The following is a 22,990-nucleotide window of genomic DNA, read 5'->3' as shown; positions in this document are numbered from 1 at the left end:
AGTAACGTTGCTTCAGTGGTAAGACATATCTGTCAATCGCTACTGTCCATGTATACTCTGAACCAATGTGCGAGAAATGGGAAAATTAGATTACAAATCACGATCCACCTGCCAAAGTATTTGCTTTCTCTTGTAAAGTACGTGCAAATGAGATTACTTGAGCGATCATTTCCCAATATACACTACCGCTGCACACGCAATTTCTCTCTTTTTTGTTGCATTTTTCCTGATCTAAGAGAGTTATCTTCTGCGCATGTAGTTTCTAGATTTTCAAAACGTAGTATTATTTCCATCCAGACTGAATATGTTATATTATGAAGGATATGGCAATATGATCAAAGCAGGAAAGCATATTTACAGCAAAAAGTTATTGTGACGCCTTTGACAGAAACAGGTGCATGAATTGATTAAAAGCGATGAATGTCAATGAGTCGTAGGTTCATGGTTATAATCACATAATTATTAGCTTCATTTGACGAAGTTGATCGGAAAATGATAATATAGGCTTTCCAATGAGGATATACAGTTTCAAATATTTTCACAACATTATGCCTCAGATTTATGATTGAACTTTGCACATTGTTTTGGACAGGATTTACTTCTGTTCAATGTGCTTTACCATCAGGTAAAATGTAATTTCATTGAATAAATAAACAAGCGAAATATACGGCCGACATTATGCTAGTGCTCAAAAGAATCTTCAGATTGCTTAGAAAGACGGCGGCATAGAATCCCAATCGCCAAAGGCACAAATGCGCCTGTGGAATTCTTTTGTGAATCCTTACAAAATTGACAGCTGTTTGAATAGTTACTGCCAGTTGGAACTCTTGTTCTTGAACCTCCTTAATTGGTATCACATAGGGACTACCGCCAATTCGGTCATTCCAACGTACCCGCTATATATTGCTCACGAAATGAAAAGACTATGCGTACGTAATGACGAGACCATGCGCACGTAATGACAAGACCACGCGTACGTGAGGAAAAGGCCATACGTACGTAATGACGAGACCATACGTATGTAATTCTAAGACCTTACGTACGTAATGACAAAAATCTATTAGACCATACGTACGTAATGACAGAAGCACACGTACGTAATGGTAAGACCACGCGTACGTTATGACAGTAACATGCGTACGTTATGACAGTAGCATGCGTACGCTGAGAATTTCAGAGAACTATAATGACAAATGTCCATGCGTACGTTATAACAGAACCATGCATACGTCACGAAACAACCATGCATACGTCACGAAACAACCATGCGTACGTTCTGACATGCACGCGTATGGTATTGGCACGCGTTTTGGCGGCGATGGCCTTCCATACGCACGGTACACGTACACGCGCGTGCGTGCATAATGCCTAGCGCCTGCATTTTCGCAACGTGTTGAAATCGTGAACAGTTTCAGGACATAATGCAATACAAGTGATCAAAATGGAAACAATTCTTGAGCAGCAGAGAAGAATACACGAAGAGCGGGAGAGAGTCATCGATGCACTCGTCAAAGAGACCCTTCACAAGAAAACCAATGTGAGCTCAGGGTGGTAAAATGTGATAACTGAGTCTGCTTACTTTGCGTGCGGTATGCAGCATGATGAATGTTTCGTGTTGTCCCACTCGTTTGTTTATGTGTGTGTTTGCGTACCGCGCGTGTGTGTTTATTCAAGCTGGAAAGACTTTATCTTTAGGCCTTATCTTTATTGTACAGTAAGAGTGCGGTGCAGTGAGTGCACACAGCACAGCTTGTACTTCTGTAAAAGTGGAAATTTTCGCGGTGTTGAAATTTTCGCGCATTTCGGGCAACCAGAAACCAGCGCGAAAATAAAAGCACGCGAATATTTTTGCTTGCCGTAGGGCGTATGTTCGTGTAAATTTACTTGGTGTCTTGAATCCGCGGAATTAAAAACACGCGAAACTCTTCTCACTCGGCAAAGCGCGAAAAATTAGTCATGCGAAAATATCCACTTTTACAGTATAACGTCTGTAGTAGCTCTCACGTGCACAGACTCCATCACGTCTCAAGTCTAATCCCGATAATGGGTATGGGGTATGCCTGGCCTAGACAGAAAGATCCGTCTGTCCGGAGGACTCTTTTTATATTTTGCCATTAACGCTGTCCTCCGTAGACAGACGGAAGGTTGCAGTACCCATTGCTGTGTGGATGTTCTTAACCACTGTCTCTATGGAAAATTGGGTGAGGTACCTCACCCTTCTCGATTGCGTCTAATTCACGGCCCTAGGTCGGCAAATTTAAGCTTGTATCGTGAAATTAGCTTTTTAAGAATACATTAAACTCACCAGATTAATGAATAATCCAAAATTTTAGTAGAATTTTCAACGTAAAACACAGCCTGTCGCGTCGTCACGTTCAAACTGCAGAAACATACACTATGAATCTATTAGCCAATCACATGCGAGGTAGTTTCTTTGTGTTTGTTCTACTAAAACAAGTACCTCGCATGTGATTGGCTTACAGATTCAAAATGGCGACTTACAGCTTGCGAACGGCGATGTTGCGATATCGATAAAATGTCTGCGTTATAACCGAGTTTATGTGAGTATTTCGATTGCACAATTGAGAAATTTATCCCAAATATTGCTGCATAATGTGTCATGTCATGTCAAACTTGTTTGAATGTAAAAAAGCTGTCTGAAATTTGGTTTATCGTAACGTTTGATCTGTGCGCGACTGCTCCACACAGGAGTCGCAATCATTGACTTCGGTCTGTATGCGGAGGGGATCCGTGAAGCCAGACGCAGTCTCCGCGGAACAGTCCCCGACGGACAGATACAGACCGATCTTTCGGTCAATGCCTGGCCATGCCATGATTGGTCTCTGTGCCTGTTGTCAGCTGGTGGTTGTACAGTGTTGTAAAACCAGCTTTGGATTGAGATAGATATTATCTATAAACCCCAATTTTCGGACACTTAAGCTTTTCTGCATTATTTGTTAAACTAAAAAAATACTCTACAAAATTGTAAGTGACAATGTATGTTAAATATATCAAACTACATTTTCCCAATATTGATTTTGTTAAATACACTTACATCATAAAATTTCACAAAATCCCCAAAATAAAAGTTACGACCTTGTCAATTCCCCAATTTTTGGACAGCCCTTTCAAAATTCGGACACGGGCTGTGCGTGTTCAATGTCAATACGCATACAACTTAGGCAGCTGAAAAATGAGCGCGCACCATACCATGTTTTCGCAAGGTTGCATTGGGTACGTTGCGGCGCCCGTTCGTGTCCAAATTTTGGTGACTCGGCACTTGCATTCAGCCCCTGTACATTTATTCACTGCATCGGCATGTACAGAGATTTTGTTTTTCTTTTGTGTTTTTGAGGATACCATCACACTCTGAGCTTGGAAGCAACTAGACAGTAGACTAATTACAGTTTAACAGATTCAAGTCAGAAGTTGATGCATTCCTGTCAAAGAAGTACAACAAATTCACATACTGCAGAGTAATTATCTCAAATAGTAGCAGTCATCACTGCAATGAAGAAGAAAAGGTATTCAAGTTTGACATGCAGTGGTAGTTTACTGAAAGTTGGAGGGCATTTACCATACAAGACTATTGACTTTCCAGAGACAGGTGAATACAGGTGAATGACATGCCATTTGGTTTTCCTGTTCAACAAATCTAATTTATTGTTTTCAGAATCCACTTTAAATCGTGATCAACACAAAATTTACAGAAAAATTCCTTTGACGTTCCTGATTTCATTTTGTTTATTAATTCCTACCTGCATGAAAAAGTCTTAGTACTCTTACATATTTTCATTTTCATGTGGAAGTAAGAATATCATTGAAGACACACGCAGCATATCATCATTTTAAGTTGATCTTAGAATTTCAATAAGCTCGACTTAAATTCTTTGTGAAACAACCCCCCCATGAGTCTCAGTTTTCATGTGATACATAAGTCCAAGTGATAGTACTGATGTGATGGAATGCAGTACAGTAACCAAAAGAAAAAAAAAGTTTTTTATTACTGGTAATAATACATTGTATGGATTGATAATGTCACTTTGTTATCTTAATTCATTTGCAGAACCGAGAACAGATAAACTCGGACTTCAGAGCAAAGCAGCTCCTTGATGTAAGTATTATTTTATAAATGCTCTTGTCTAGTCATACATGTCTTCATATTGCATCCATATATTGCAGATGACTTCATTAAGTGCTCAAGGCTTACAAATGTTATGAGTATCTTTTTAGCATTGAATTTCTCTAATTCTTTCACATGTCTTGTTTCGTCAGGCCTCAGTTATCCCACTAATATTTTTTTTACTGAAATCAATTCATATTTAATATGAAACATAAGCATTATGTGCAAGTGTAAATAAGGTTTAAGTGTCACATGTATGCTGCCAGAATGAGACATACACTGTACATCTCAGATACCTGTACAATATGTTTGATATGAAACTAAAAAGTACAGTGACATTCATTTGTGACTTTGGCTCATTGTCACAAAATCACACAAAACTGGTGAAAAAATTCTGTGTGACAAAGGTTTTTTAATTCTAAACCTATGCTGCCTTGGGTTTCATGATCTTCATGCACTCCATTATCATGAGTATTCAGAGTTCTTGACACAATTTTTCAGTTTGTCTCTACTTCAAGTGGAAACGGAGTCCATAGTTCATGTTTTGTACTTGTCTTTATAGTAAGCAGGTCCAAGCTTTGTGGAATAACTATTGTGTGAAGATGGCATTTACATACATGTATCCATCTTTTACTACAGTGACAAGGAGATTTTTCATTTACTTTCCCTTTAGTTTCTCTGAAACGTACTGAAACCTAAGGTGTAGAATGTCTTTATCATGGTGTGATAAGTTCACTTCACTTGACAGTGGTATTTTATGCTATGATGGGCCTGTCTCAATGTCGTGTTTGTTATTGTGAAAACAATAACACGAAAAATCCATGCTTATAAATTTATTTATTCAGATTTTTCTCCTAAATATCTGTTTGCCCTTTTTTCATATTTTCAGCGATATATTGATGGAACCAACACGCTGAAGGAGCTGTATGAGGACAAAGATGGGTAAGAATGAGAATGGTTGGCTAATAAAGCAGATTTAATACAAGACACATGCTGAACAGATTCTGTCATCTTTTATCACCATCCTGCACACATCAATATAATGGAAGAATCACTATCAATTTGCGATTTTATGCTGTGTTTGGCCTGGATCTGCATCATGTTATCTAGAAAGCAGCTTGAGAATGAAACAACTTTCATCACTGTCATTGTCATGACTTAAATGATCTAGAATTCCTCACATATTTTGTATACACAAAGTATTTCCATGCTGGGAGTAGCCACTGAGTCTTGTTACTCCTCATGTCATAAGTGTTCGTTCATTTACTTCAGTTTGTGGGTGAGTGTGTGCTCTGTAAAAGTGGAAATGGTGCCATTGGGCATGGTATACTATAGTTTTGCTTTTATGGTGTGCTCTGAATTCATGTGTTCTCAGTTACCTGAGCTTGGGAGGGTATAGGACCATGTGAAAATTTGGAGATTTTGTAGCAATGAGGCAGACAAAATGAATATAAGATTTGTCATACACATGTATGTTACCATAAGAGATGAATTACCTTTTGAGTATGTACCGGTACCCATTATTTAATTATTGCCCTATTGTTCCTTGTTTCGACATAATTCAAATCCAGCTTGCGCAAGGAGGAAATCCAAGCCCTGTCTGGTCCCAATGAGTTCGCCGAGTTCTACAACAGACTTAAAACCATCAAGGATTTTCACAGGAGGCATCCAAATGAGGTATTGTGAGCATAACCTCCCCTTCCTCTTCCCCCTTTTTTTTGCACTAAATTGTAGCCCCCCCCCCCCCCCCCCCAATTTATTGTCTCAACTTGAAGTGTGTCTGTCTTTGTAAACATTATTGAGTCATTCTGAGTAAGTTACAGCATTACACTTGTAGTAGTAGTATACAGGGATCTCGCCAGCGTATATCACCCTTGTCGGCCCCGACAAGCGTGCGGTTTGAAGAAGCAATTGCCGACAAGGGTAAAACTTGCCGACAAGGGTAACACCACGCGTGAACTTGCCGACAAGGGTACCTTGCTTGACGAGCTAAGTTCGGACCAATTTCTCGCCTTTTTCAGTCTTTATTATCTGGCTAGAAAAGAAGCTAGATGATGAAAGCAGCAGCAGTTTACATACGTATACAAGCTCAAAAAATTTACCCACGCAGTCACCGCACCGATCACAACAACGCGGCTCAACAGAGCGACGTACTAGCTGATACCAGGGAGGTCTCACCTCCCTGCTGATACACACCACATCACACACTTCCTCACTCACATGCGCTCTGATTTGGGATCCACACACACATGCACAAGCACCCAGCCGGCCACTTACAGCCTCCTGCATGTACAACGGTACAGTGTATTGTGAGAGCATGGGTAGGGTCCATGGTGAGAGGGAGAGAGAGGACGGAAAGAGAGGGTCGGAGGCCGAATTGAAGGAGGCTGAGGAAGGCTGACACGTGCTCGCTTGTTGTCACGCTTGTTGTCGGGTTACGCAAAAACAAACGATATGAAATGCATGCCCCCTCCGCCAAAGGTTGTATTTTTTTTTTGGCTGCTTTGGTTTGTTTGTTAGCTTGTCTGCCTGTCTGTCTCTCTATTCGCAAAATAAGTCGCAATTTGGGAACAGATTAGGATGAAATTTTCAGGAACAGTTGGTTGGTAAAATGGTGCAAGGAACAGATGATTAGATTTTGATAGTGAGCAGGATTTATAATACCACCGAAATTCACAGCCAGGATCCAGGATCTTTAGACTTTGTTTCGTATATTTGAAAGGATTCGTATCAATTCTTTAGGAAGCTGGCCATCGGCAGTGACGCAAAATTAGATGCGTTCAAAGCATTGCCGCAGAGAGAAAATTAACTCCATTTTTCGTTAAAAAAAAGAAAAGAAAAAAGAACGTGCGATGGAGTAAGCAAATGCAAATTGTTATTTAGGTTTTGGTAGTTTCAGCGTTTTTTTTTTTAAATCTAAAAAGCCATGCGTTCCATTTTAGCCTTTTCAATATCTATGGATTTGTAAACGTCATTCGTGAATATTCCATTTTCCTTCTCCGGGCCGAAATTTATAGTAATTCTGTCATGATGGTCTTTCAAGTTCAACGTATACGTAATGCTCCACGTGCTTCTGGCTTGGTTTGTAAAAAGGTGGGTTAGGGGGCCTTCACGGGCAGAAAATAAATGATGATCATTCATCAATGTTCCCAGTTGGTTTACATGCTATGTACACGCTGTTTACGACCACTGAAGCAAGGTGGCAGTACGCGCGACATTCTTTATCTGACACCGCTTTCGTGGAAATTTCATGGAAATTTCCACAAGCCATGATATCAAGTTTCCCCACTGCTTGAGGTCGTGCTTTTTTTATTCTTCATTACGAACACCAATTTGTTCAACTTGAAAAGTGTAGATAATTTGCTTTGAGGACGTGTTTCTTTTTTTTTTTTTTCATTGCAGCATCGGTAACATTTTGTTTTGTTCATCGTCCCTGCATGGCAGGGGTTCATGGGAGGAGAACGATAGGAATGACTGGGGAGAAAATAAACTGAAAGAAGGAAGCATCTTTTGAGCGAGCTGTCTTTGTTTTTCTCTACACCAGCATCAGTTATCGCCACCAAGATTCTTTTTTTTTTCGTTACTCCGACAGATTAATGATAAAATGATGCTAGATTCTTTATTCTGAAGGTTCGTTAATCCAAAAATGATTAAGAAAAAATGTCCGTTCATTTCACAACGAAATCAGTTTTGTTATTTCGAACGTTCTGCCAGTGAAATTTCGGAATAAAACGACGGCACAAAACAGCGTGTTTTCGTACTCTAAGGGTCAGTTATTTCGACAGAAGTAGTAATGATGAAATAATAAATTGTAGATTCTTTATTCTGAAGGTTCGTTAACCGAAAATTGAATAAAGAAAAATGTCCGTAAATTTCAAAACGAAATCAGTGCGTCATTTCGAACGTTTTGCCAGTGAAATTTTGGAATAAAACGACTGCCCCAAAACAGTTGCAGTTTTCTTACTCTGAGGGTTCGTTACTCCGACAGATTAATGATAAAATGATGCTAGATTCTTTATTCTGAAGGTTCTTTAATCCAAAAAAATGATTAAGAAAAAATGTCCATTCATTTCACGACGAACTCAGTTTTGTTATTTCGAACGTTTCTGTCAGTGAAATTTCGGAATAAAACGACGGCACAAAACAGCGTGTTTTCGTACTCTATAAGGGTCAGTTATTCCGACAGAAGTAGTAATGATGAAATAATAATAGATTCTTTTTTCTGAAGGTTCGTTAACCGAAAATTGAATAAAGAAAAATGTCCGTAAATTTCAAAACGAAATCAGTGCGTCATTTCAAACGTTTTGCCAGTGAAATTTTGGAATAAAACGACTGCCCCAAAACAGTTGCAGTTTTCTTACTCTGAGGGTTCGTTACTCCGACAGATTAATGATAAAATGATGCTAGATTCTTTATTCTGAAGGTTCTTTAATCCAAAAAAATGATTAAGAAAAAATGTCCATTCATTTCACAACGAACTCAGTTTTGTTATTTCGAACGTTTCTGTCAGTGAAATTTCGGAATAAAACGACGGCACAAAACAGCGTGTTTTCGTACTCTATAAGGGTCAGTTATTCCGACAGAAGTAGTAATGATGAAATAATAATAGATTCTTTTTTCTGAAGGTTCGTTAACCGAAAATTGAATAAAGAAAAATGTCCGTAAATTTCAAAACGAAATCAGTGCGTCATTTCGAACGTTTTGCCGGTGAAATTTGGAATAAAACTGCCCAAAAAACAGTTTGCACTTTTCTTACTCTTAGGGTTCGTTACTCCGACAGATTAATGAAAAAATAATGCTATATTCCTTATTCTGAAGGTTCGTTAATCCAAAAATGATTTTAAAAAATGTCCGTTCATTTCACAACGAAATCAGTTTTGTTATTTCGAACGTTTCCGTCAGTGAAATTTCAGAATAAAACGACGGCCCCAAAACGGTTACAGTTTTCTTTTACTCTGAAGGTTCGTTACTGCGAAAGAATAACGATATAATACTTTAGATTCTTAATTCTGAACGATCGTTAATCGGAAAACGATAAAGAAGAAATGAAAACGGTTACAGTTTTCTTACCCTCAGGGTTCGTTACTCCGAAAGAATAATGGCAAAATAATACTCTACATGCTTAATTCTGAATGATCGTTAATAGAAAAATTATAAAGGAGAAAATATTCGTTTATATCCAAACGAAATCAGTTTTGTTATTTCGAATGTTTTGCCAGTATAATTTCGGAATACAAAAACGGCCCCAAAAGGGTGTTTTCTTATTCTGAAGGTTTGTTATTCTGAAGCAATAACGATGATAGATGATAGATTCCTTTCTGAAGGTTCGTTGATCGGAAAATAATAAAGAAAAAATGCTTGTTCATCTTCGAACGAAATCAGTTTTATTTTGAACATTCATCTGTAGTACCGACCTTTGGTGTTGTTGTTGTTTTCGATTACAAACCTTCGAAGTACTCAGTAATGAATCGTTTCATTTTATGATTAAACAAACCTTCGGAATAATGACCATCATTACATTTTTGTATGATATCTCTTTGATGTCATGGCCAAACAACCGCAGTATACCCAGAAAGGAAAGTGCAACGATGTCCCGAAAGTTCTCGATCGCTTCTCGCGCATCTGCATGCAATAGGCCTACCACGTGGTCGAGCAGACGGCGAGAAAGCAACACGGCGCGCGTTGTTGCGATGCAGAGGCGGCTAATTATTGCAACAGTGAAACAGGAAAGGCCTAAAAGAAATCGGAACCTCCACCATCGGCAACTACTTCTCTTTCATTTATTATTTAGAAGCTGCCGCTAACAAAAGGTATGGAGTTTCTGCATTGTTTCTGTGAGAATATGCCCCTCACAACGTTCATTACATCTCCGTGAAAATGTCGCATTTAGTGGCATTTCAGCGGCGATTTATCTGTGTTGTATTGAGCATTAGCGAAGTATAATCACTCTTGTTTTTGTAATGAGGATGTGAAATGTAAGGGTAGAATTTTGGTGCACAATATTTCAAGTGCCAATTGCCACCTAAAAGGGAACAGCTGTAGGTGCCAAAAGAGGAAGTATCACATCATTCTAGGACAAATACAATATTTTCCCCTTTGTTTTTCATGTATGGTTTGAAGTTTTCTGGGGCATGCCATTTTCCTTTGAACATACTGTATAATGTCTTTGTACAAAACCCAAAGTGCAAGAAATCTTAACTGATCATAAAACCTAGTGTAAGCATATCATATCCCTGTTGTTGGACTCATGTGAGCACCACTTGATGTTCATCTGTTTTTTAACAATTATCAATGTCCTCTGGTTGCAAATTTCTATCACCTTCTCTTGTTAGATTGTGAACCACAGTGACAAAGCCCTGTCATTGACTGACTTTTAGACCTCTAACTTACGGTAAATAAAAGCCAGACTGGTGTACTAGAGTATTCATCACATAATGACACCCTACTTCCCAACGTCCCTCAGATTTCCGTGCCGATGTCCATCGAGTTTGAGCAGCTTAAGGATGAGCGAGAGAACCCAACGGACGAGGCCCAGAGTTTAGTCCACTTCAAGGATGAAGAGGGCTACGGGAAGTACCTTGACATGCATGAGTGTTACGACAAGTATATAAACCTCAAGAGTGCAGAGGTGAGTCCCCCCCCCCCCCCCCCCTTCCCCCCATGATAGCAATGTCAAAACAGTTTGAAGGGGAAGCTACATCAGGATATATTGCTGTTGTTGTGTTGTTTTTGTTGTTCTTTCTTGACATTTGAGTGTGAAGGTACAACTTGTATGTCTGTGTGTGTTTGTGTATGTGTGTGCATGGATGTCTTGAATATTGGCTTGTGATATTTTATTGAGTAAATTCAAGCATAATATAGAGAAACCGACCAGAAATATATAATATGAATGAAAATTAGCAAAAGAAATGGGATTCTATCAGGAACATACATGTGTAGTTGCATGGAGTTCATTCTGTGACACACATAAATTTGTTTCATGTATATAAATGTATTCTTGCAATTAACATGTGTGCTGATGCTATTTATTTTTACGTTTTCAGTAGAGATTGTCACATACAACTAGAAAGCATCCCCAAGATAGCATGATGTAAAAACAATTGTTGGTTACAGACTGGATCCCAAATTTAAAAAAAAAAAAAACCATTGATGAGACTATTTCTTCAAGGAGAGAAAGTGTTCGTGCATATAAAACATTTCCCATTGAACTGCTAACCCAAATTAGCATGTGTATGATCTTCGAACTAGATATATCAATATCTTTCAACAATTTAGCTCTATGTAAATACCATTGATTCCATGAGATTGTATAGAATGTCAGTGAGATTGTGGTCTGAAAGGGTATATCAAAAATGGTCTCTCTTGTTGTTTTATGTATTTTGTTTTTATGCATTTGAAATATGGTACTTAATGATGGGTAATGGCATCTTATTGAATACAAATGACTTCTGATAGTCTCACAGATGATTAGCACTGTTAGTTGTGCCTATATATGTAGCAATCACCACCTTCACTCAAAGCATGCTAATGTGTAAAGATATTCTTTCCTCTTTTTTCTCTTTCTCCAGAAAATTGATTATGTCACATACCTCTCGGTCTTTGATCGACTCTTTGAGATACCAAAGGACAAGAAGAATGCAGAGTACAGGAGGTAAAAATGACACAAATCTTTGTGGAAGCACGCAATGGTTGTCACAATGTGATGCAAAGGAAATAGATTATTTTGTGGATATCAAAATACATTTTGCCAGTGGTATGCCTCAACAGTGATTATTTGATAAATATTTCTTTCATATTTCACCATCCCTAACCATGACATAATGAATACTGCACAGTGTGTACTTACAATGCTATGTATTTACCTGCAGCTACATGTATAAAACACCATTAGGTAGACTTTTTGAGCATTTTTGATGCTGTGTAGTCCTTGCCTATTTACAGATTAGCCCGTTTTTTACTGCCTTTGTGGAAAGAAATTATGAAATGATGATCTCCAGATAGATAGGTTTAGTGGTAGATTTATCTAGTTACATTGGTTTCCTTCTATTCATGTACCGTCGGTTAATACTTTTAATGCAACAGAGGGCAGATAGGTTAGGCTGAGTATTTTGTTTTACATTTTGTAATGGGCCTGTTGTAGTCTTATCTCAAGGAATCTAATCAACCTCTTGTTCTGGAACACTTCAGGTACTTGGAGATGTTGCTGAGCTATCTGCAGGACTATGCCTCAAGGGTCAAGCCAGTTCTGGACTTCCCCGAGGAACTGGACAAGGTCAAGAAGGACTTTGACCCCCAGTGGGAGGCAGGCACCTTCATGGGATGGCCGGTGAGTTTTAGTCCTTGTCATTGTTAAAGCGTACCAATACCGTAGAAATCAAATGTGTGTACAGCTAGAATACACACACACAAAAAAAATAACAGCCGTGACTCATCTGTGATAGCCCATGAAAGTATAGATATTTCAATTTTTTAAATCAGATCAAATCTCTTTAAGAATATGGCACTTCTGCTCAACATGTTTAAGTTCTGCTCCTTACATGCTGATACTGATGTGTGCATGTTCTAGCTATACACATACCTTTTTGCAAATAATATCAAGATTCCATGTTCTGATCGCGTACATGCATTGCATATCACTGTCTTGCAAGGTGTATTTGGAAAACATATCAATTGCACTATCATTCGATTGAAAGAATAGGGTGATTGACAAGTCTATTTCAATTTATATCTTAACTCCAATAAAAAAATAAAAGATCAGAGTGACAGAAATATTTTGCAGAGGGCATGTCTCAAGTATATACTACAAATTTAACAAACATAATACTGAGGGTATTGGTACACTTTAAGAGTTAGCCAAAGTGCTGATGCTAGATGATGGCCCCTATTTCAAACTTAAATCATGTCTTACATACAATTGCACCTTTTGATATTAATGTATTGTACAAATAATGCACACTAGAGAGTGCATTAGTGGAGATGCAGCGCACTCACAGGTATTTACAATGATACATGTTGCACAACACTGTGATACCTGAAAGGGTTCTGCATCTCCATTGTCATCACAAACATAAAACTGTGCATTATTTGTTTCATGAAATTGGTGTTTGAATATTCCTTTTCATTCTGTTTCTCTTTGTATTTTTTTTTTCTCAGAAAGAAGCAGCAAGCGCCATGACCCACGCCGGAGCTCATTTAGATCTGTCTGCATTTTCGTCACCTGAAGTGAGTGTGTCATAAATGTTTGTAGTATCGGGTACCTTTCCATATATTCAAGGAAGAGTTCTATTGTGTGATTATTACCCATTTGACTCATGATCAGATTTTCATTACAAAATTTTGATTTGAAACGTGTTCATTTATTCATTCTTACTGCTGTCATAATGTTGAATCATGATAGGGATTCATGCCATTGCTGATGACCCAAAAGGATACTAGAGCAAAACTTTAATTCTCTGTAGTAGGTTGACATATACATGTTGTATTTATTTAGTTTTTATGCACAACCATCTGGCCAAATTATCTTTATGCAGTTGTTTCACTTTGATATGCTTGTTGGTATGGTGTCTGATTTAGTATCATTCTGTTTTTAAATAAAAATTAAAATGAATTGAAATATGAAACGATAAGGATTTTCTCCAGGATTTGAAAGCAAACAAGTTCTGCTTGGAATTCCATTGCAAAATCAGCTGGCTCTCAACCTTCTTCAAAATTTTGTTGAAACATTATGCACTTGTATTGTAAGACAAAGAAAAGGCTCCATAATTATTCAAATTCATGAAATTCTTCAGTCGAGATGTTTTCATTGCAACTGCTTGACAAATTGCCCTATATTGACGTACATGTAAATAAGAATTTCATGAATTTGAGTAATTACGCAGTACCCGCTGCATGCTATAAGGTTTAGAACCAACAGTTGCTGTCGGGCAGAAGCTCGGTGGTCTACTGGAGATGACGCCTGTCCAGAGATCAGGTTGTAGGTTCGAATTCTGTTCGAGTGTGTACGCCCATGACTTTTTATCATTGCTACTACAAAAACACTGATCAATTCAGTGCTTATTTATGTCAATGTAGGGCCATTGTGACCGCCGACAACGGTTTCAGGCAAAAGTCGGGAATTTTGAAAATTTATTTTCTCACTGAATCACATTGCCCATTTCCTAAGCTTTGCATTGATATAAAACACTCGTATTCTTCGGCATCATAAGTGGGCATAGAAAGAGAAATAAAATACACTTTTTAAGTTGTTAGCCTGAAAAAATTGCGAGAAAACAGGCTTTGAAGATTCACCTCTTTCTCAGAGACAATGTCCGAGCGGCGATGCGAGGGGAGAATCACCCATCCGTACGATGGTGCCAATTGATGTTAAGCTCCGCCTCTAGCAACCACATCGCCTTCTGATTGGCTCATTGAGAGAGTCAAATATCCCGGGCACCTTCCTCGGAGCTCAGCGTATGGAGCCGAAAAACAATGCGTTTCGCTCGGGTTTCATTACCAGTACGTCTTTTAAGATGGCGAATACGATAATTACACGGATGGTGTACATTGCATGTACATGTGTATGGTGCACGCAATATGCAATACCATGGCATTCACATGCCATGACCATGTGCATGTAACAGAAGCGGTGGCGAATCCACACATTTACAAATCGCGTTTTCATTGTGGCTGATTTGTCTTTATCATTGGCGACCCTTTTGAAGGCAGGGAATTGCTAGTGCTGGCAAGGGTCACGCTTCCTGTTTGTTTTGCTTTTACAAGACATGCATATTATGTTGCTTTGTTCGGTGGTGCTAATTAAATTAAAACAAACAAACAAACAAACAAACAAACACGACTCGTTAGTTTGGTGCGAACTTTACGTGTAGTATTTGAATATAATTGGTCACATGTGACCGCTCCTTTCCTCTCATCTACCTTCCATTGAATCAGTCTGCTGTCATAATTGTTACTAAATGTACAAGTAGACAAATTTGAGAATATTTAGTTTTCTTTTCACACGATTATGTTATGCTACATGATTTTTGTTTCACTTCCGTTGTCGAACATTGTGGTAGAATAGTTTGGATAGAAAGCCAAACGAAGAGCACGCACTACAGAGCGAGCGTATATAAACCACTATACCAAGAACAATGGAGCATGTAATCGTGCACGCGTGGACAAAGCATTCCCCAAACGCTGCAACTGGTGTCTCCGAAAGCCGAATTATGTAAATGTGTGCGAAGCACCAGCCAATCGCATGCGAGACCCTGCTCCGTAGCAACGCTGGGGATATTGGCGCGGCGTTCGAAAGAATCTCGAAACTGACGAGTGCGATCCAACATAGGGTGCTTAAAATTCCATTTTCAATAGGAAAAACTTAGTCTTATGCAATGAAATTTAGTGTAGATGTAGAAAACATATCAAAGATCCGATTTCTGCAAAAAACCTAAATCGACAAAAATAATGGTCAAAATCTTTGTACCCCGCCTAGGAGGGAATTTGCTCTTGCGACTTTTGCCTGAAACCGTTGTCGCGGGTCACAATTTGTCAATCAGTTGCAAAGAAAAGGCTGGACTGAGTTAAAGGTAATGATTACCATTGGGAGCAATGATTTTTTTTTTAAAATTTTTCAAGATATCACATTTGATGCATATGTGTAGGTCTGTTGTATCACAAAACATCCTACCATATAAGATTTTCGCAATAAAGCCTAGAATATAAGGAGATATCAGTATTTTTTCTCTAGAAACTATAACTGTAGACGGTTTAGTGTGTAAAAATTTTATGGTAACTATTGTTCACAATTTGTGTATTTAACAATACTTAACATCGATTATACGGATTCCAATTTTTTGCAGTGGTTGTTTCTATCCCTAACTCACATTTTAGAACTATTTTAAAGCACTAACACTGGGTTTTTGTTTCATCTGCAAATGGTAAATAATGCCTGTAACGCTGACGTTTGCACCTTCCTTTCCTGACACCCAGGAACTGGCCTCACTGGGTCTGGATCGTCTCAAGTCAGCCCTGATGGCTCTGGGACTGAAGTGCGGTGGGACCCTGGAGGAGCGAGCCCAACGCCTCTTCACCACCAAGGGGCTTCCCCTCGATCAGCTGGACCCCGCCCTCTTTGCCAAGAGCAAGCCAGGCAAGGGCTCCAAGGCGGGCAAAAAGTAAGGCATTGTTTAGCTGTTGTCACCAATGTCATAGATAATGAATGAACAAATAAATAAATGAATAAATTTAAAATAAATCAGAATAGAAGCATTAAATAACATGGTTCAAATAAAAGAACAAACTTAAAAAATACAGCAGCAACACACAAATGAAACAAAGTCAAGAATCATAAGACAAATACAGTGGCCCATTATTTCTCATGCATCACTGTGACATCCATGCCTGTGAATGATGTTCAAACACGGACAAAACTCCACATTCAGGGAATTACTTCCAGGTCTCTACCATAATGTCTCTATCAAACATTGATTAATATCAAGGTTGCGCATTTGCTCAATGTTGCATACGTATCATGGTAGAAGTTACATTTCATGGTCCTTACAACATTTTGCAAACATTGATATATATTTAGTTGTAATCCAAAGAAGTTGCAAACAAGAGATTGCATTCTTCATTGTATTTTGTTGGGAAGACACAGTAGGTACTAACCTATGCCGGTATGAAGTAAAAGTTGCGTATATGCAGATAATGAATTTACTTGATGATCAATTTTTTATATGTTGTTTTTTGTCTCAACTTGTCTCTTTTGTGGTCTGTTTGTTATTAATTCAGGGATGCTGAGAAGCAGAAGGACATTGCCTTCTTGGAAGCTCAAGTTTACTACTTCACAGAGCTGCTTGGAGTGAGTACACTTGATTCACAATGATGCTATCATTACAGGCTAGCAATCAGCCCAGCCTGTGCAGCCACATGATTATATGTGACCGTGCATTACAAAACCAACAAAAAGTTGCACCCCTTGATTTTATGTGTGGATTCATTAAGGATGAATTTGTTGAAAGAGGTATTCTTCTTCTATATTATGCTTACGTTTGGGATCACAAAATGAATGGGAAAGTATGTTTTCAGCAGTTTTTCTACGACCCCTTTGTAGAGTAGTGTGATCAGGTATGTCTTTATAGAGGTCCCTTTTCATTTCTTGGAAATCCTTTGCACACTGTTCACTTTCAGCTCCAATAGCTTTTGAAAGAATACTGCTACTGCTTTGAAATTTCGCTCTAATCATAGACAGAGTGTGGTAATAGAGCATGCTCAATTTCAGCTTAATCTGATAATCCCTTCATTGTTGTTGCTCCTGTAGTTAACATCCTGTTTTTTGTCCCATTCATCGCACAGCTAGCACATCTAGGTAAAGATTATTACTGTGCTTGAATAGACCCTGTACTTCAGAGCCTCTTTTCTGAGTTCACACTTTCCAGAGTGTGTGTTTTCTCTCCAATATTTAGATAGGTTAGGAGAGTCCATTTCAGTTGAGTTATACATCATTTCAAAGCTTAGAGTGTGCTCTTTCAGAATCTGCCGTTAATTAATATTCCATGTCTGGTGACTTTTTGTTAGTTTTGTGATGCAGGGTCGCATATAAAGTGTGCATCTTTCAAGCCCTGGTATGATCTAATGTTGTAATGCGATTCCTAGAGATATCAGTGGATTCTATTCTTAATATTCTTATCATGCAAAGACAGCCACCAAACCTGTTTCTTCCCTCTTTCTCTGCAGGGATTTGTAGCCAACTATGATTAGACATAGAAAGCTGATAATAAGCAATTTTACATGCATTAAGATTCGTCTTTGGGTGAAGGAAAATTAAAATCAGTGAAACTTAGGAGAGAAAAAAGAGGAACATTTTAACATTGAGATGATTTAGCTTATTTTATCATTTGCAAATATATGTCCAACTATCATATTGCCTTGAGCAGTCAGTGGCATATACAGGAGAGGAAGATGTAAATCCAGTGTTACCATGAGAGATGTTTGTTTGTCCCGTTGCCAGGAACAACGCCTCGCGACGAAGGAGAACGTGCAGAGGAAGCAGGCGAGGACGGGAACGGAGAGGGAGGATGAGGATGAGGAGCACTTCTCTGACAGTGAGAGCGACGATGAAGAAGAGGTCATCTACAACCCCAAGAACCTGCCTCTTGGCTGGGATGGAAAGGTATATAATGGGACAACTTGTGAAACTGTCACTCGTTAAATTATCTGTTAATAATTCCTCACAGTATATGTGTTTGGTTTTCTTTTCTGTGAAGACAATGAGGTTATGAAGTGATTGTATTAACATCTATTTATAGTGCCATGTATGTGTGTGTTTGTATGTATGTATGTATGTATGTATCTTTTTTTCAAGGGCAGTGGAATGTCTTTCAGGGTAGGGGGACTCAAGGTCACTCACCACATAATGCAAGCTATTTGTGGCAGGAGTGAAATCTTGAGTGATGCTTTCATTGCACTCTGGCATTTGGCGATGTATCGATCTGTTTGGGCGGTTTTGTGTGTTTGAGCAAAATATGCGAACTTGGCACGCTGTCAACTGAGCCAAGCATGCAGACATAGCACATATAAAGAGTTAAAGCGTATCAGGACTTCTGAAATTTTGTAAACCAAGTTTTGTTGTTGTGCCGTGCCTGTTTTCATTGGAAGAATAAGATTGTGTAACAAAACTTTGGGATGTGCTCGTCTCTATCTTCTTTCCAGCCCATTCCATACTGGTTATACAAGCTGCATGGATTGAACATCTCATACAGCTGTGAAATCTGCGGAAATCAAACTTACAGGGGACCTAAAGCATTCCAGAGACACTTTGCTGTAAGTAAAAGTAGAATTAAAGTGACTGAAAGTTAATGATACAATGTAGTTGCCACACCCTAGTCTTCATCACAGAGTATCTATGTGACGCAGCTCTGTGTAACATATTGGAATTGTTTGGGTAAATTCAAGAAGTTGATTTGTAGACTCAAATTTCACTATGATCAAAAGAAACTATGAAGGATACCAAATGCTGACCATAAAGTAGATGTATGAGGCCTATAATTTGATGACTTTCATTTATAAGAAACAATATGATATCTTTTCTATTGGATTATATCAAACATGCTGGACCAACATCTTTGAATTACATTGCTGTACATTTTATTCATATAGCAAATAAGATGATTTTTAGATGAGGAAGATTCTTCCATCAACCAAAAACAAAAAAATGAAAAAAAAGCAAGAAAGGAAGAAAAAGTATGATTTATGTGTTTATATTACGTCTTGTCTTCAGAGTGCAAATACCACATGTTGGGAGCTCCAACCTCGTATTGTGCTAGAAGAAAAACTAAACCATTCTTTGCAGAATACCAGCATGTAAATGAGGGAAATATGTTAATTTTGTTTTTTTTTATCATTATTTTATTTTACTAAACCTTTGTCCTGCACTTTGTGAAATATTTTTGTCTGTTAAAATGTATCTTGTGTGATGGTGAACTATTTTGGCCTGTGCTTTGTCTTTGTAACAGGAATGGAGACACGCCCATGGTATGAGGTGTCTCGGTATCCCCAACACAGCCCACTTTGCCAACGTCACCCTTATCGAAGATGCTCTCGCATGTAAGTAACCAAGAGCTATTGATTTCATCTCTTGCATATCCGTATTCTATTTTGGGTGCTTACCATACTGGTGTGTGTGCTCCCTCTGTGTTTTTGGTTTACAGTACAGTGCAATCCCGTTATAATGAACACGGTTATAATGAAATCCTGGTTACAACGGAGTTAAAATTCAGGCTGCAACATTATCCACTCTATGTATTTTTATTGTTTATTTGTTATAACGGTTATAACGAAATTTTGACATAACAAAAGAAAACTGCCGGTCCCGACGACTTCGTTATAACGGGAGTCCACTGTATCTGCTCAATAACCCGTCAGAGTAGACCAGTCCAATTTGTTCTCTAGAAATAAATTTTCCCTCACCCTCCATCCTACATAAGTTGAAATTTGTTAATTACCGCAGTTTTGTGGTATTACATACATGGAGTTTGATATGATTGTCTTCAATTTATGTAATCATACAATTTTGAGTACATTTTATGTCTTTGGTGCATTAAGATGAGTTTGGATGTAACTGCATCAAATTCTGACACAAGTTTCTTTTATTTGTCATTCTTCTTCTTCTTTACTGCAGTGTGGGAGAAGCTAAAGAACAACAAGGCATCTGAGAGATGGGTCCCAGACACAGAGGTAAACAGGGAATAATCAAACAGAATTTGTGATATACAAACTTGAGAGCAATGTAGGCATGAATGACACTAAAATGTACATAGTATAAAACAAAGTAAGCTAGTGTAAGACAATGCACTCTTGTCATAACGAACATGATTATAATGAAACTCTTGTTTCAATGAAGTAAAAATTCAGTTCCCAAAATCATTATCTGTATCTTTTCATACTTGATGTTCGGCTATAACAAAAGAAAATTGCCGGTCTTGAGGACTTTGTTGTAACGGGTCGCGGATCGCCTGTACTGTGAAATTTCAGAAATAGAGATCTTCTCATAACTACACAGGATATGCTACAAATCAAATATATTTTTTAATTTCTGCACTTTCTTTGATATGACACTTAATATTTAATTCAGACATCTTATTATTCTCACTGTACCTTTCCATTATTGTGTATTCAACCTAAGCATCTACTATTTCATCTTATTAGACTTCCAAGTTTGATGGAATTAATTTGTCTCCCTTTTGTGCTTTTTATCTGAGAAATAAAAGAAAATGTGTGAAAAGCAATATTTGAATTCAAGTACAGCATTTTCACAATAGGGCCCTATGTCCTAAATGAGGGATTATTAATTAGTTGAAAAAAACAAACAAATCAGATTCATATTTTATCATTTAACTGTGACTTATACAATAGTACCCATGTCAGGCAGTCTGCTGCCACTGTATAGGCTGTTACTGTGGCGTATAGATATTTCCGCGAATGGGGAGGTCACTGACATTTTCACGAGATGTTGTCTTCGCAAATTGACACCGAGGCTCACGTAAGTGCAGTGTTACTGTAGCGCATGGCAACATTTTGCATATTGTTGAACTTGCAGTCCAATGGTGATTCGCGATAATTAAACCCTTGCGAAAATGACAGATTATACAGTATCTGTCGTAATTCCGTATTTTTTTCTCGCTCTTCAATTACACAGGAGGAATTTGAAGACACCAGTGGCAACGTAGTGAATAAGAAGACATTCGAAGACCTCAAGCGACAGGGACTTCTGTAGATACTGCTTTTCGTCTCACTCAATATTCATCATCCCCCAGGCCCAAGAGGCTGAGATTCCAGCTCTGAGTCTGCGTCTTCAGGAAGTATGGAGCATGGGAAAGGGGGACACAGAGGGTGTGGTCAGCAAGGTCCCTTTACTGGACTCTGCCACACTGAACACCTGTCCAGCTGATTGGAATGGAGTGACCCAACAGGTCATTCCAGATGCAAGCAACTTCCTTTGACTCCATGGCTTCATTCTCTGGACAATGACCCTTCAATGTTTTCATGATAGGAGAGGCATGAAAACTTCTGTATGCAGATTGCTGTTTACAGATGCCCCCCGCCCCTGCCTCACACATCATCAATACTACTAAGTTAGCAGTAAATGAAGTAAGAGTTTGATTTAAAACACACACTTGAGCATTCATTTTGCACCTGTTTACCCACACAAAACTGCTCTTGTTTCAAGATTTGTACTTTGTTGAGCCTGCAACCCTGAGATTTGTTTTGGTTTGACCAATTTCATCAGTGAATGATGTTTAACCTAATTTCGTTACCATTCTGAAATCCTCGTAGATTCTTGATTCCAGGTTCCTGTAACAAAAGGGTTGTACTCCAGACAAGGCACCCATTGTCCAATCTCTATCGTGTGTTATCATGATTAACCATGTGACTTGTAACCAGTGCTTGATGTCTAACAACAGTATTGAAGTTGCTGAAGACAAGGCCTGAGTATACTTGGGGCAGATGTCTATGGGAAGTGTGTGTTGTAGCAAAATCAGCTAATCCTCAACAGAGTAAAGATAATGACTAATGAAGTTTGTCTATATTTGAAAACTTCATATTACAATGAGCAGTTTTGAGAAGCTGTTATGGCCAAGTAGATCAACTGCAGACTCTCAAGCATGAGGTTTGTGGTTCAAATCCCCTGTCAGCACCAGTAGTGCCCACAGGCAAGACATTTTATTCCCATCACCTCGTCCTTTAGAGGAGGGTCATTTGTCTCAGTGTTATGTGCCTATAAGTCCTTTACGTGCACCCTTTAGTGGCCAAGTAAAATTAAAGTCAGAACATAGCTCTCAGAAAGGCTCAAAATTGAAATTAAAGTCAGAACATAGTTCTCAGAAAGGCTTAAAATTCATCACCATTTGGAATTTGCTTGCAATACATTGAAAGGGTATCCCAAGGAACTTACCTGATGCAATTTGCCAAGATAATAAATTGTTATTGAGTATTTTGAGATTAGAAGCGTAGAATAAGTTCGATCATAATCCACAAATTTTATTCCAGAAGAGTCCTTCCCATTCAGCATTGTGGGGAGGTAGAATGTCATTTGGTGATCGATCGTGCCCTTGCAATCAAATTTTCAAACAAACTGCATGGGATTCACTTAGAGTGAAAGATTGATGGATATTGCTGTGGCCTGATTTCTCAATTGTCTATAATCAATTACGAAAAATTACATAGCAACCACGATGGGGTAAGCTTTGAGATTGTGGACTTCCGGCGAACCTTTTTGACTAATACTATGCATTTTCATCATTACCTACGTGTAACTGAAATTGTGTCCTTACAGCGTTATTTCACGCATTTCTTGTGCATACATGTACATTTTGGAGTAATGATGAACAG

At 38.4% G+C, this 22,990-nt stretch overlaps 1 protein-coding gene across 1 annotated transcript; it reads left to right on the top strand.

The window, feature by feature from the left end:
- Positions 1-1,399: 1,399 nt before the first annotated feature.
- Positions 1,400-21,649, top strand: LOC139726898 (splicing factor 3A subunit 3-like). Its single transcript, XM_071637892.1, has 15 exons — positions 1,400-1,537; positions 4,067-4,114; positions 5,013-5,065; positions 5,695-5,800; positions 10,587-10,751; positions 11,692-11,774; positions 12,311-12,449; positions 13,277-13,345; positions 16,091-16,275; positions 16,892-16,961; positions 18,111-18,272; positions 18,812-18,922; positions 19,615-19,705; positions 20,280-20,335; positions 21,297-21,649. The coding sequence occupies exons 1-15, from the start codon at positions 1,442-1,444 to the stop codon at positions 21,372-21,374; spliced, it is 1,512 nt and encodes a 503-aa protein (XP_071493993.1). The 5' UTR covers positions 1,400-1,441; the 3' UTR covers positions 21,375-21,649.
- Positions 21,650-22,990: the final 1,341 nt, after the last annotated feature.

This window comes from Diadema antillarum, unplaced genomic scaffold, assembly GCF_040938485.1.
Source record: "Diadema antillarum isolate AM-2024a unplaced genomic scaffold, OU_Dant_1.0 seq00000103_RagTag, whole genome shotgun sequence".
Classification (NCBI taxonomy): Eukaryota; Metazoa; Echinodermata; class Echinoidea; order Diadematoida; family Diadematidae; genus Diadema; species Diadema antillarum.
This window is presented reverse-complemented; position numbering and strand designations above follow the sequence as displayed.

Coding starts and splice junctions, on each gene's coding strand:
- LOC139726898 (XM_071637892.1), top strand. CDS start 1,442: ATGGAAACAATTCTTGAGCAGCAGAGAAGAATACACGAAGAGCGGGAG. Junction 18,273..18,811: donor CTCTTGGCTGGGATGGAAAG/GTATATAATGGG, acceptor TCTTCTTTCCAG/CCCATTCCATACTGGTTATA. Junction 18,923..19,614: donor CATTCCAGAGACACTTTGCT/GTAAGTAAAAGT, acceptor TCTTTGTAACAG/GAATGGAGACACGCCCATGG.